Raw genomic sequence first — 13172 nt, 5'->3', positions numbered from 1 at the left:
ACTGCTTTCGGTGCGTGAGTCAGGAAGTCAATGAACCAATTGCAGCCAACCAAAGCAGCCAAATGCCAACTAACAAATACAATGATAATAACCTAGCTTTGCATTACATAACGAAGGAACATTATCAATTATTTTTATAGGCTTGTATACAAATTTAAAAAAACGTTTTTAAAACAGAGCAAAAGACGTTGTTACTAGAACTACAGTATTTTATTTTCAGCCTTCGATGACAAATGACCACAAAATAATCAAAGTGGAATGTGATGGTGAACCAAACAAAACAGTCTCTAAATGCATAATGCAGGGAAATGATGAGACAGCATGCAGGCATAATGCCTGGATATGTTCTGGAAAATGTTACAAGCTGAAGTATAACAGTATGAACTCAATGATAATGAACATTAGATCCGCTGTTGCCATGGTAACAAGGTAGCGAGTAGCACAGGTGGAAAAAACACATTTTCCATAGGATAAGGTCAAAATTGAATTAAATTAACTGTAAAAAAAATGAAAGCAAATTACTGATCAAATATTCCCCTTGGCTGAGTTAAGTGAGTAACAGCAGAATATCTAACATCACAACAAATGGCTTGCTTTTCAGCGAATAATTTATACACTCTCAAACCTGACCCCAAGACCTAACGTTCATGGATGTAAAGAAGTGGCCATCATTGTTGAAAGTGTTGGCATGCTATCATCTCAAGCGAGGTTTGGTGCTGACATTAGGATAGTGTTGGCTGCAGATGTCCCAATGGAGAGGAACACCCAATAGCCTAAGCCTCCCAGAGTTTGGCAGAGCCCGAGTGCAAATACACGAAGATAAAACAGGAGAATTTGGTAATCATTCTGGAGCGAAAACTTCTAACAATATCTTTACAGATGTAAATTTGTGCTAGTAACAGACCACAAAAACCTGCCAAGGCTAGTCAATGAAAATGAGGTGGTATTGCTCACAGCTTCAGGTCAAATTCAGTAAGGGACTCTAAAACAAAATGTATTCAATTACAAATTGGAATATCATCCAAGAGGCCAAATAAGAAATGCAGATGCCTTGAACCGTCTTCTGCTGGCAGATGCACCATTGGTGGTGCCGACAGTTAAAGTGTCTGTTGTGGTTTTAAATTTTCTGGTCACCCTTCCAGGCATTGCTGATGATATCAGTCCGTAGAAGTAAAAAGATCCGGTTCTGGAGAAAAAAATTGCAACAGCTGTTGGTGATGGGGAAACGAAAGGGCCATCACAACTAGAATTGAAACCTTTCTAAACTAGGTGGGGCCAGATAACCAGAATGGACGACATTTTATTATGGGGAGCAAAAGTGATCGTCCTGAGCAAGTTTCACTGCCAGATTCCGGCTGAATGCCACCATGCAAACACTTTGACTGTGCATTCACAAGAACTGTGAGCCCATGAAAGGGCTGTCACGTGTAAACTCATTCAGGGGTTTGCAGAATGAAGATGCTGGCGAGACGTTATGTCTCATGGCCACGACTGCACGCTGATATAACCACCTTAGTGGCAGCAGTGCCCAGCGTACCAATAAGGACAGAAATTCCGACTAGCAGCTCCCATTCAATCGTGGGATTGGCCAGGTAAACGCTGGACTCAGTCACACATCGACAACATCAGCCTTTTCCTGGGCTTAATGTTCTTAATCATTGTGGATGTCCACTTAAAGATCTAGGATGTACATAGAAGTCATTCATCTCACATGGGCACACCGATAGAAAAACTGCGAGCATATTTTGCAATACACTGGCTCCCAATAGTCTTAGTCACAGACAATGATCCCTCATTGACCAGAAGGGCTTTCGAAAATTTCTGAAAGTTGAATAACATTTGGTATCTAAGGACAGCTCCATACCATCCATTATCAAATGGTATTAGGAAAGAGAAGTCCTAATTTAGAAAACAGGCTTGAAGAAGCCGCCTATGGCTGCACACAATACTAAAAAATTCGGTTCCTATTTGATTATCAGATCATTCCTCATGCAACTACAAGGATTGGTCGAGGAGAAGAGCTGACAATGGGGAGAGGACACAGCACGAGTTTAATTCAGATCTTCATGAATCTGAGGGTCCTGGAGGAGAGCGGTTGGGGAGAGTTCAAGCCAATGCTTGGCACAAGACACATCTAATCGAAAAATAATTTACTTCGGGGTTAGGTTTGATGTTTGATGTTTAAACCATTAAAATTGCCCAGTATGGATAAAAAGCATGTTCCACGTTAGGTCAGGTACCATGACGAGCAACGTTTTTGTATGTGTGGCAATCTTGAACAGGAACATGGAACACATAAAAACTACAAATTGTCAAGCAGAGCAGGAGAAAATCATAGCTGGTCCCTTACAACAGCTGGAAAGGTTTTTGGAAACTTTGGTTTCTCTACCATCGTTTCGGGTCAGAGAAACATCCGAGTCTGAGGTGGACACTGCAGATCTCGCAACCTCGAGGTATTTACCACTTGAAGTGAAGGATGTTTTTTTTTTCCCAAGACGCTTCATGAGCACGAGGCAGGCTATGATCGAACGGATGCTGCTGGTATTCGAGGCGCAGTTGCAGAATCCGGACCTGGTGTGGAAACACTCTGGGGGAAGGTTCAAGGAAACGACGTGGTCTAAGTCCTCAGACTCAGTGGGGGAGGGATGTACTGATTGTAACGTGGTCAGCCAGGTGGATATCCCTGATTGGAGCAGTTAATCTAGAGTAATTAGGGAGTTCCGGCTGACAGATGTAAACAAGACTGACAGAGGCACGATCCAGTCTGACAGCTGGCTCTATGGGGCCTGGATCAATGTCAAGAACTCTACACATATAAAGAAAATTTGGCATGGTGACGGGTTAATGGCCTCTGTGGATTCATTTTAAGGTGCATTTGCCAATTCCACGTTAGAGCATGGGAACAATAAAATGACAGCTCAACCTCTTCCCTTTGTGAACTGAAGGCAGTAAGTCTGGTGGCGCAGTGGCAGTATCCTTATCTGCAGACCAGAGGAACTACCCCAGAGATGTATTACAACCCTTAGATCAGGCTGTTTAAGGAAAATACGAAAATAGTTATCTTGAGGAGTATGACTGTCTTTTGGTTGGCCTGTTAATAAAGAAGGTGAAGTCACATGAGGTCCGTGGTGAGCTAGTAAGATTGATACAGGACTGGCTTGATAATACAGGACAGAAAGTAGCAGTGGAAGAGTGTTTTTCTGATTGGAGATTTGTGACCAGCGGTGTTCTGTCTGGAGCAGTGATTGGATTCCAATTGTTAGTAACTTATCTAAATGTTTAAGCGGTGAATATAGGTACTCTGATTAGCAAGTTTGCAGATGACACAAAGTTTGTGGGAGCTCTGGAAACTTAGCTTGATTGCTGGAGGATGTAGCAGAGTACTGAGAATTTTGAGAAATCGGCTGAGAAATGGCATATGGATTTCAACATGGACAGTTACGAGGTAATGCGTTTTGGAAGGTCAAATGCAAGAAGAAAGTATACAGTAAATGGCAGAATCCTTAGATATATTAGCATGCACAAGCATCTAGGCATGAAAGTCAACAATTTACTCAAAATGGCAACCTAAGTGAATATGTTGGTCAAGAAAATGTATAACATGCTCGCCTTTATCTGTTAAGGCATTAACACTTATTCACCAAATGTCTCGGTTTGAAGCAGTAAGTCATTTACAATTGCAAGATCTACTGGAAACCCCAAGTGACATGCGCTATCACATAGAATATGGCTTTGACTTTAACTGGAACTTTTTGTCAAATATATATTTTTAAAATGCAAAGAGTTAACAGGATGTCTGGCATCATCTATGGATATAGAAGTAGAGGCAATGTTTCGTGTCGAATATGAATCTTTTCCAGAACTGAAGAGAAAGATCGGTGAGGGGAATTGGAACAGGAGGAAATGTCAGGGGACGTAAGAAATAGGGTATTATCGAGATCATAAGTGTCAGACGTGAAAAGGCAAGGGGAGTGATAATGGCCGTAGAGAACGTAGAGAGTTCACAGTTACGAGAGTGGATGGTAATGTTTACTTGTCGTTCAGAAAGTGTGTGTGTGTGTGTGTGTGTGTGTGTGTGTGTGAGAGAGAGAGAGAGAGAGAGAGAGAGCCTAGCTGGTGCAACATTTAGTACACATCCCTAATTTTCCAGGATTTAAGAGTTAATAGCAATGCCATGGGTCTTGAATCGCATGTATGCAAGACTATTTAAGGGTTGACAAAACCCCTTCTGTGAAGGGCATTTTTACAATAATGTTTTTGCACATGATCAATGATAGAATATTTAAGCACGTTTGTATTAATTTTGAAATCGTGCATCTGCAGGAGTGCATAATCACCAAGCGAGTTTTCACTGTAGATATGAACAGGCAGATATGGTTCACATGAATACGTGCTTGGTTGAACTAGAAGTTTCCACTTGCACCATCACACTAGGCAGTGATTACTAGCTCATTACTGAGTGGTAATGCTTTGCTTCAAATCATCCGTCATCTCTTGCCCTAAATTGTAAAATGATGTCTCCTAATCCTTGTAAAATTAAATAAAGGACAACGCCACTCTGATCGAAACTTTGCCTAGTTTCTGACATCTCTGACAAGCATAATTGTCTAGCGAAATTTTAATGGTTTTTACTAAATTACCAGCCTTTGAGGAGCTAGTCCGGAATCATCAGTATAATGTTAACCATCTCCTGGGGTTTTGTGTGACAGAACAAAATGAAGGATCAAAGTCAAAGAAGTAGCAATAAGGATAAAGAAGCTGGAACGTACACACAAAAAAGGATAATATTGAGGAGAAAAGAACTACACTCTGCCATCAGGATAGGATATGAGATATTCATGTCACAGTGTTTTGTAAATTGCGACTGAATGTTATTTTTCACATATGGGTTTGTGTACCTTTGTCTCAAAGCTGCTCCAGATGTGAACTTAATTGCCACGCCCAATCACTTTCCCGTTGATGGTAATACTGGACCGGTCAGATGCCAGAATGAAACCTGCTTTCATAGATCATAAACTTAATGCGTGCAATTGGCTATCATGATGCCGTATGACTGCACATATTCACATGAAGCTGTCAGTGTTCCTTAATTCAGGCTTATGTCAGAAGAGTGAGAAAGAACCAACAAAACCATGTATAAAAGCGTGGCAGTTTAGAAGTATCTCAATATGAATAGAAAACAATAGACACTCAATCCTTCTCCCAACAAAAATCCTTCCAAGATACTCAACCCAAGAAAAATATTCATCCTACATTGACTCTTCAATTTCCCAGTTCACTTTCAAGTTTTCCTTTTGGGACAGGTGAAATAATTTTCTGACTCCTTTTCAGTTCTGATAAACGCTCTTATTTCAGTTCTGATAATATGATAACTTACAAATAAACTTGCACACTAATGGCTCCTGTCCTGTCTTTTCTGATTGTTTTACTCTCAGCAGTTTAAATATTTCATTATTTTTTTCTGCTAATCCATTGCAATTTAGGTACAACCGGCATGGTAATTGTGTTTCCCTAATTTCCATTGAAGTGATTTGTGTCCATTTCACAGAGCTGATAAAAGTCAGCTGCAGTACTTTGGATCTGGAAGCCAATGTTGGGAAAAGTCCTTAAGCCCAGAAAATAAATGGGAAAATCAGACCATTTGTCTGATTAATTCTGCTCTGCCATTTGATCATGACTGATGTATTTCTCAACTCAATTTTCCTGCCTTCTCCCTATAACCGTTGATTCCCTTCAGAATCAAGAGCCTACTTATCTCTGCCTTAACTATACTCAATGACTTGACCTCCACAACCCTCTGTGGCAATGAGTTCCATAGATTCGCCATACTCTTGCTCGAGAAATTCCCGTAAACTCAGTTCTGAAATGTAATTTCTTAGTGCTGAAGCTGTGCTCTCGAATCCTCATCTATTGAATGAATGGAAACATCTTCTGCACGCCCACTCTATCCAGGCTTCTCAATGTTATGTAAATTTCACTGAGATCCCCCTCATCCTTCTAAACTCCATCGAAAAGAGACACAAAGTCTTTACTCGTTCCTCACAAGACAAGCTCTTCAGCTTGGTGATCATTTTTGTCCAAATTCCCTGAACCCTCTCGAAAACCAAAAAAAAAAAACGCACTTTAGTTACAGGGACCAAAATTGATCACAGTATTCCAAATATGCTCTGACTAGAGCCTTCTACTACCCCAGAAGTACATCCCTGCTCTTGCATTCTAGCCATCTTGATACTAATCCTAACATTGTCTTCCAAATTACCAACTGAACATACATATTTACCTCAAGAAAATCCTGAACAAGGACTCCTCAGTCCCTTTGAGCTTCAGATTTCTGAACTCAACTTTAAATGGGTGAAATCAGGAAAGATTTGCTCATTACAATCTAAGAGACACTGGACATTCTCTGGCCAAGACAATTATTTCCCAATCGATAATTAATTCTACGACCATGTGTACTAACTTTCTGTTAATCGACGTTTTTACAGATGACGAGGCAAAGATTTCAACGTGGAGTTCAGATCCCAGATCAGAGTTGAGTGAACAATTAGGACCTAAGGTTATGTGGCTGCTCAACTATTCCTAAAGTCCACTTTCTGCTGCAATGTGAATCAAAAACTGAACGTATTAGGGAAACTCAGTAGGTCTTGTAACATCTTCGAAGAGAAAGCAGAGTTAGCATTGAGTCCAATGAACCTACTGTAGCGACGTTCTCAACTAATTCCATCCTATTCTGTAGTTATGAAGTCGAAGGTGTTACTGTACCTTTAAGAAAGAATGACTGCTGCTTTGAACTGAGAGCTGACAAGCACCTGTGATGACCAGCTAAGAGTCTCAGAGTCTACTGGAAAATTGAAAACATGTAATATTTAGCTGTGAAATAGATACTTGAGATGGTTGCTGTTTTGACAACAATTCGAATTTAACTAATCATGCTCCAGGATACGAAATTTAAATAATGCTCCAGGATACGAAAACTCAATCGACTTTAAATGTATTGCTTTTGCCAACTCCGAAACACCATGAACACTAACAATCTGATGTTAGGGGTATTTAAGAAAAAAGGAATTTTGAAAGTCAGACAGAGCAACTGCCATTGAGAGATTAACTCCCATCGAGAAAGACTGCCATTCAAAAACAATCTGAATGAAAGATACCTTTTTCTTAAGAGACATACTCGCAGTAAAAGAAAGAAGATGACCCAGGGAGATCTATAGCCGAACGAAGTCAGACACCAGAGACGACAGCCACTGTTTTGAAATCAAGTTGATGTAATTTTAACAAGTTTTTAAATTTAACCAGGATATTGTTATAGAGTTGGATGCAGGTAATAACCAGTTAAGAGAAGGGAATGGGGCTTACAGCTGAGAATGGTTGATGTTTAGTATTCACTTTTCCAGTTAGGGAATGGATTGATATTATTTTCTTTAAATAGTGGAATTTGGGAGTTCTCTGCCACTCATATTTTAAAAGAATATGAGGCAATTTGAGTTTTTCTAATGTTTGGTTTAATTACCAGAAGGGTTCACCACAATGTCATAACATCTTTCCACTTCTCTGCTGTAACATCTCCGTTAAAGAAAACCTATCTCCACTCCTTTAAGAAAAGAAACAAGCACTGAAATATGTACAATTATCCTCTCCTGCTGAACTCCTGTATCTTACATAATTTACCAGAATGTTTATAGCTGTTAACCCGTGCTGTTAATTATTTTAAGAGAATAGCACAGGAGTTTCTTTCTGAAATCTAAAATATTCCTTCGTGATATTTGATAGCAGCCATTCCCAGTTTATTGAGCAAGAGTCAATGTTACATTAACATGCAGAGAGAATTCAAAGAATCGTTGAAGGGTACTTGAATTAATTCAAAATGTGCATTTGTCCAACCGAAATCGTTGGCAGGAATCAATACTGATTCAATACAGTGGAAATGTATATCGAGTGATAACGCACAGCCCTTCGATTGGAGTCACCAATTTATTGCTAAATGATCTGAATGAAGGCCCTGACTTGAGAATATTGCAAGGTATTCCGTTAGCAGGGTCAGGTTTGTATTCAATGAAACTTTGTTGTATCCTTACTGCAGCAGTTTTCCTCATTGAGTTCATCGACAATTGAGAGTGAAGGGATATTTTATGGCACGTAGCAACTCCTGTCTGAACTTACTTTGGGTCACTGCATAAATGGCTGTGTTTGTGCAGCAGCTGAGTAGCTGAAGCATAACTCCTGTTTTTTCATAAATTTCATAAGGGCTAAGTAGAGATGAGAGAATAAAGACACCTGCAATTCGATAATATAGGAAATATGTGACTGTCGTTATCCAGAGCAAGATAAAGCTGCCAGATATTGCAAAAAGTAAGATAATGGACCTTCTGCGATTCTTCATCTCAGGGTCTTTGTCTTTTTCATCATTACTGCTGTGGACTCGGAGGTTCTTTCGGGCTTGACTGGCTACTAAAATGTGCCTGACAGTGAGGATGTTCAAAGATAAAATCAAGATGAATGGAAGAATTGGTGTTAACAGCTGTTCAATCCAAGAAAATGCCATCGCTGCAGATTGAAAATAAATCACTGGTGATACAAAACAACCACGTGGTATACTATTCACTCGCTCATAAGGAATGTACAAGAAAGCCCAGGGAATGTTTTTTAAACAGAAGACCAAGGTCAACACTATGATCATCATCGCAGCAGTTTTCACTGTACAATATTTTGATTTCAGCTCCTGACAACAAATGGCTACAAAACGATCAAAAGTAAAAGCAACTGTGAACCAGACAGAGATATCTATGGCAGTCGGAGAAAGAAAAAGAATAAATTTACAAACAGAAGTGTACAGCAGCACCGAGTCCCTCCAATAAATTGCAGCAATCTGATTTAATGTTACGTTGAAGATAATCACTATTAAATCTGCTGTCGCCATTGCCACCAGGTAAACCGTGATGCACTTTGATAGGCCACATTTCCCACGACATAATATCACAATCGCCATCAAGTTCACTGTGAGAAATTGAAAAGTTAACAGAAACATATCAGGCTGTAGCCAACAATAATTACTCAACTGCCATGAGATTGACATTTCGTTTTCTCTTTGCAGTCTGCTTTTCTGTGCTGAAATTTCTCATCAATCTCATGGATTAAATGTGGCATGATTCAAAGGGTAGTGCTGAAATCAATCCCACTATGTCTGGAATCTTTACAGCTGCTAGAAATTTAAAGAGTCCACAAAGATTCCTCAAGATACCTGATCTTTGACAGAAAGCACGGAGAGTTGGCTCAGTGTTTAGCGCTGTTGCCTCACAGTGCCTAGTAAACCTAGTTCGATTCCACCCTGGGCTGGCAGTCTTTGTGGAGTTTGCACAATCTCTCCATATCTGCTTGGGTTTCCTTCCATTTCTGACAACGTGAAGTTTAGTTAGATTAGCTATGTTAAATTGCGCACAGTGTTCATGAATATATCGATTATGTGGATTAGCCATGGGAAATGTGGGGTTACAGGGATAACTAAGGTGTAGTGCATCATAATGGGATGCCCTTCGGAGGCTTGTTATGGAGTCAATGGACTGAATGGCCTGCTTCCACATTATAAGTATTCTACAATTCTATGAATGCATAGGACCCAGCTACACGCAATAAGTAGTTATAAAACAATAACATATGATACTATTAACTAAAGAACTATTTCCATCATAATCTCGTTTTACACATATACATGCACACCAGAAATACAAACTGTAACGAAGGATCATTGGGAAAGCAGTTCAGTGGCTTCTGTTCACAAGAATTGTTGTGTTAATGCTGACAGTTCTTCTGCCGCTCCGAAAGAGACAGAGAGAGGGAGAGAGAAAGAGAGAGAGAGTTCTTGGTCGATGAAGACTTCATGGCTTCTCTATATCTTGTACCCATCTCCAGGTTGTTCAGCAATGTGAGAATACATCTTATGACGGTTTGCAGACAGAAGGCGTTTGTCGTTGGTAACTGGTCAGTTATCCACAACCTAACCCAGATTAGATTAGATGCCCTACCGTATGAAACAGGCCCTTCAGAGCAACAAGTGCACACCGACCCTCTGAAGAATAACCCACCCCTGAATAATACACCTCACATTATGGGCAATTTAGCATGATCAATTCACTTGACATACACATCTTTGGATTGTGGGAGGAAACCAGGGCACCCGGAGGAAACCCACGCAGACACAGCGCGAATGTGCAAACTCCACACAGACAGTCACCCGAGACAGGAATCGAAACTGGGTCGCTGGCGCTTTGATGCAGCAGTGCTAACCATCGAGCCACTGTGTCGCCCATAACCTACCAGTTTTACGAACCAAAGCTCTATTTGCATACAAACTATTGGTTCCAGTTCTTCTGCAAATACTGCAATAATCTAAGATTGAACATGTATTGTTTATACTGAAATTGTTTACTCTCAAAACATGGAATAATCCTTTGTTATTCGGACCCTAAGATGATGGAATAGAAGCAGGCCATTTGGTGAATCAAGTTGCCTATGCCATTCAATGAAGTTGCAATTAATCAGACAATATTCAGCTTCATAATCCTCTATTATCCTCATAGCCCTTAATATACATTGTCTTTAGGAACAGAAGAATGACATTGGACATCTGAACCTATGTTTGTTTCAGCCTTTTGGTTACTTCTCTCGTCAATACCGATCCAGTGGGAGAGGTACAATTGGATAACACTGAGCATAAATCTTAGCACGAAAGAGACAACAATTAGAGAAGGAGAGATTATTGTTAGGTTCATGCGAGCCTGATTAAAAGGAAGCAGCACAAAACGAACATAATGAATAAATACATAAATTAAGATGGAAGGCAACAACAAAGATAAGAGGGAGTTGGAGAGAAGAGGTGAGATTCTTCGGATAAAACAGTAAATTGGAGAAGATCCCAAGATTACATATCTCAGAAGAACAGTCAAACCAATAGTAACATTATATAAGAGTAGAAAATAAGGCGATACCAAGTATTACAGTGAGTAAGAATATACACAATGAACATCAGTCAAATTGAGCAAGAGAGGCGATATAGCTATGAAAAAAAGAGCATAAAAGAGGAGTAATGACTAAAGATAAGGAAATGCAAACTTGTTGACAATATGAAGGACAATATGGAGAGAAGACAGCATGAACAAAAAAGGAGAATGTTAGAGAGAACACGAATGTTCTGGAAATGAAGAGAACTTCAACAGACGAGATGTCCAAGTTAGAGGAATCCTGACACGCTTCGAAATGATAATAACACCTTTGCTGGAAATAATTTTCAGGAGAATATTGTACTTACCAGGCACTCCAATTACGGCGAGTATAGGATAGTATATGGATTGAGTTGGAGACATTTCTGTCCACATTTTCAGTGTGATGTGAAACCTTTTGTGTTATAGGTGATTGATGTAACTATGAGAAGACAGAGAAAATATTGAAGCCTTTTTATAGCGAAGTAAATCCCAAATGTTGCTGTTAAGCTGCATTCCTAAGTGAATTTGATCTAGCCAAAACAGGCAAGAGTCTCATTGCACCTGGGTTTTCTCTGTAGAAGGCGTTAAGCAAAGACACACTTACATCAACACCTTTTGGCAGAAGAGCATGTTTTTGGAAAATATAACGTGATGCATTATGATTTCTAGGCAAGGAAAGAATGAAGGCTATTACTAAATTGAAATAATCAATCTTGACTGTTCTGTTTTAGATATGGAATATTTTCTTCCAAATTCTTTACCTCTACTGGATTATACTCGTGCCCCACAAACTCATGCCTTGTTACTGTTGCAACCCCGCAACCCCAACTCTCCAGTTTTGACAAGTGGTAGCTGTCATTACCTCCTATTCTGCCTCCTGATTTTTTCCATGGACTGTCTTCCTTTTCGTTATATCTTTCACTCCAGAATGGTGTTTCTCTCACTTGGCAGGAAAGGGGAATTGATGGACTTATTCAGTAGGTCATACAAATACAAGGTATAGGAGCAGGACAAGGCTTCCATCTAAATCTGCTATTCAACAAGGTCATAGCTGCTCTTATGTCTCAAGTCGACACTCCTTACTAGCCATGTATCCCTTCATTCATTCTGTAATTAACAAAAGCTGTTTTCTGAGTCTTAAATATATTGTACGAAAGAGTACCAAACACTTTTCTGGTAGAGAATTTCGAAGATTTACAACCATCAGCGTAAACAAATTCTATTCTCTTCTATTTTTATAATCAACTTCTTATAAAGGACCCAGGTTTCTTTAAAAAATTAAATTTTTTGAAGCTTACGAAATGTTCTTTTTTTTAAATTAGACTAAAGTAAATTATCTCGCAATATCACCTCACATTGCAGACTGTCATAATTTTGTTGCACACACATTTAAACCTGCATAGACCTTCTTACAACTTGTTGTTTCTTACTCACATCTAATACTCTCACATAGTTTTATATCACCAACAAATTTGGTGACTTTAATATCATCTAAGACAGGAACATGTGTTATTATTGGCTGAGGCTTCAGTATTGATCCTCACCGCATTCCACTGGAAGTAGCTGAACAAGTTGAAAGGGCATCAATTATGACTATTCTCTGCTTTTGCTCCGTTAAACGTCCCTACAGACTGAGAGGGGTAAGCAGCAAGTCAGCATCACTGTAAAGAATAAGGGGAGGTGCTTTCAGCACGTTAGAATTACTATGAAGCACACTGGAAGGAGGGTGCAGCAATTCAGCTTCATTAGCCGTGTGCAGCAAGTCGGCATCAGTGTGAATCACCCAGCAGAAGTGTGCAGCAAGTCAGCGTCACTACATCAGGGTGAAGCAGACTGGCAGAGTGGACATTTGTAAGAAGTGTAACAGTGGCACATGGCACAGTTGGAGACAGTGCATCCTTCTAAGTCTTCTCACCTGTTTATGATGTCACATTAAAACAAGGCGATTGATGTGTAATTATTCCATGTATTTTTGATAGACCATGTGGTTTACATTCGGTGCTGTTAGTACATTTCAAGGTACATTTTAATTATGAAATACCATTATTTCATAGTGAAGCACATGCTTCAGTTTAATTAGATAAAATGTGGGCAGTGGACAGAGGCAATAGTATATGACTATGAGTGAGACATGTATTAGAATCCATAATCTAGTACTGGAAAAAACACAACAACTGCCCCTATGACATAGGT

At 39.6% G+C, this 13172-nt stretch overlaps 1 protein-coding gene across 1 annotated transcript; it reads right to left on the bottom strand.

Annotated features, from left to right (window-relative positions):
* Nucleotides 1-8101: 8101 nt before the first annotated feature.
* Nucleotides 8102-11360, bottom strand: LOC148140628 (uncharacterized). Its single transcript, XM_087979091.1, has 2 exons — nucleotides 11246-11360; nucleotides 8102-8997 (listed from the first exon to the last, which is right to left on the bottom strand). Exons 1-2 carry the CDS (start codon nucleotides 11358-11360, stop codon nucleotides 8102-8104), a joined length of 1011 nt encoding a protein of 336 aa, XP_087835217.1.
* Nucleotides 11361-13172: the final 1812 nt, after the last annotated feature.

Source organism: Chiloscyllium plagiosum, unplaced genomic scaffold (genome assembly GCF_037043375.1).
Source record: "Chiloscyllium plagiosum isolate Xiang-an unplaced genomic scaffold, Cpla_swu_hap1 HiC_scaffold_35, whole genome shotgun sequence".
NCBI classification, from domain to species: Eukaryota; Metazoa; Chordata; class Chondrichthyes; order Orectolobiformes; family Hemiscylliidae; genus Chiloscyllium; species Chiloscyllium plagiosum.
The sequence above is the reverse complement of the archived record's forward strand: the minus strand, read 5'-3'. Positions and strand labels throughout refer to the sequence as shown.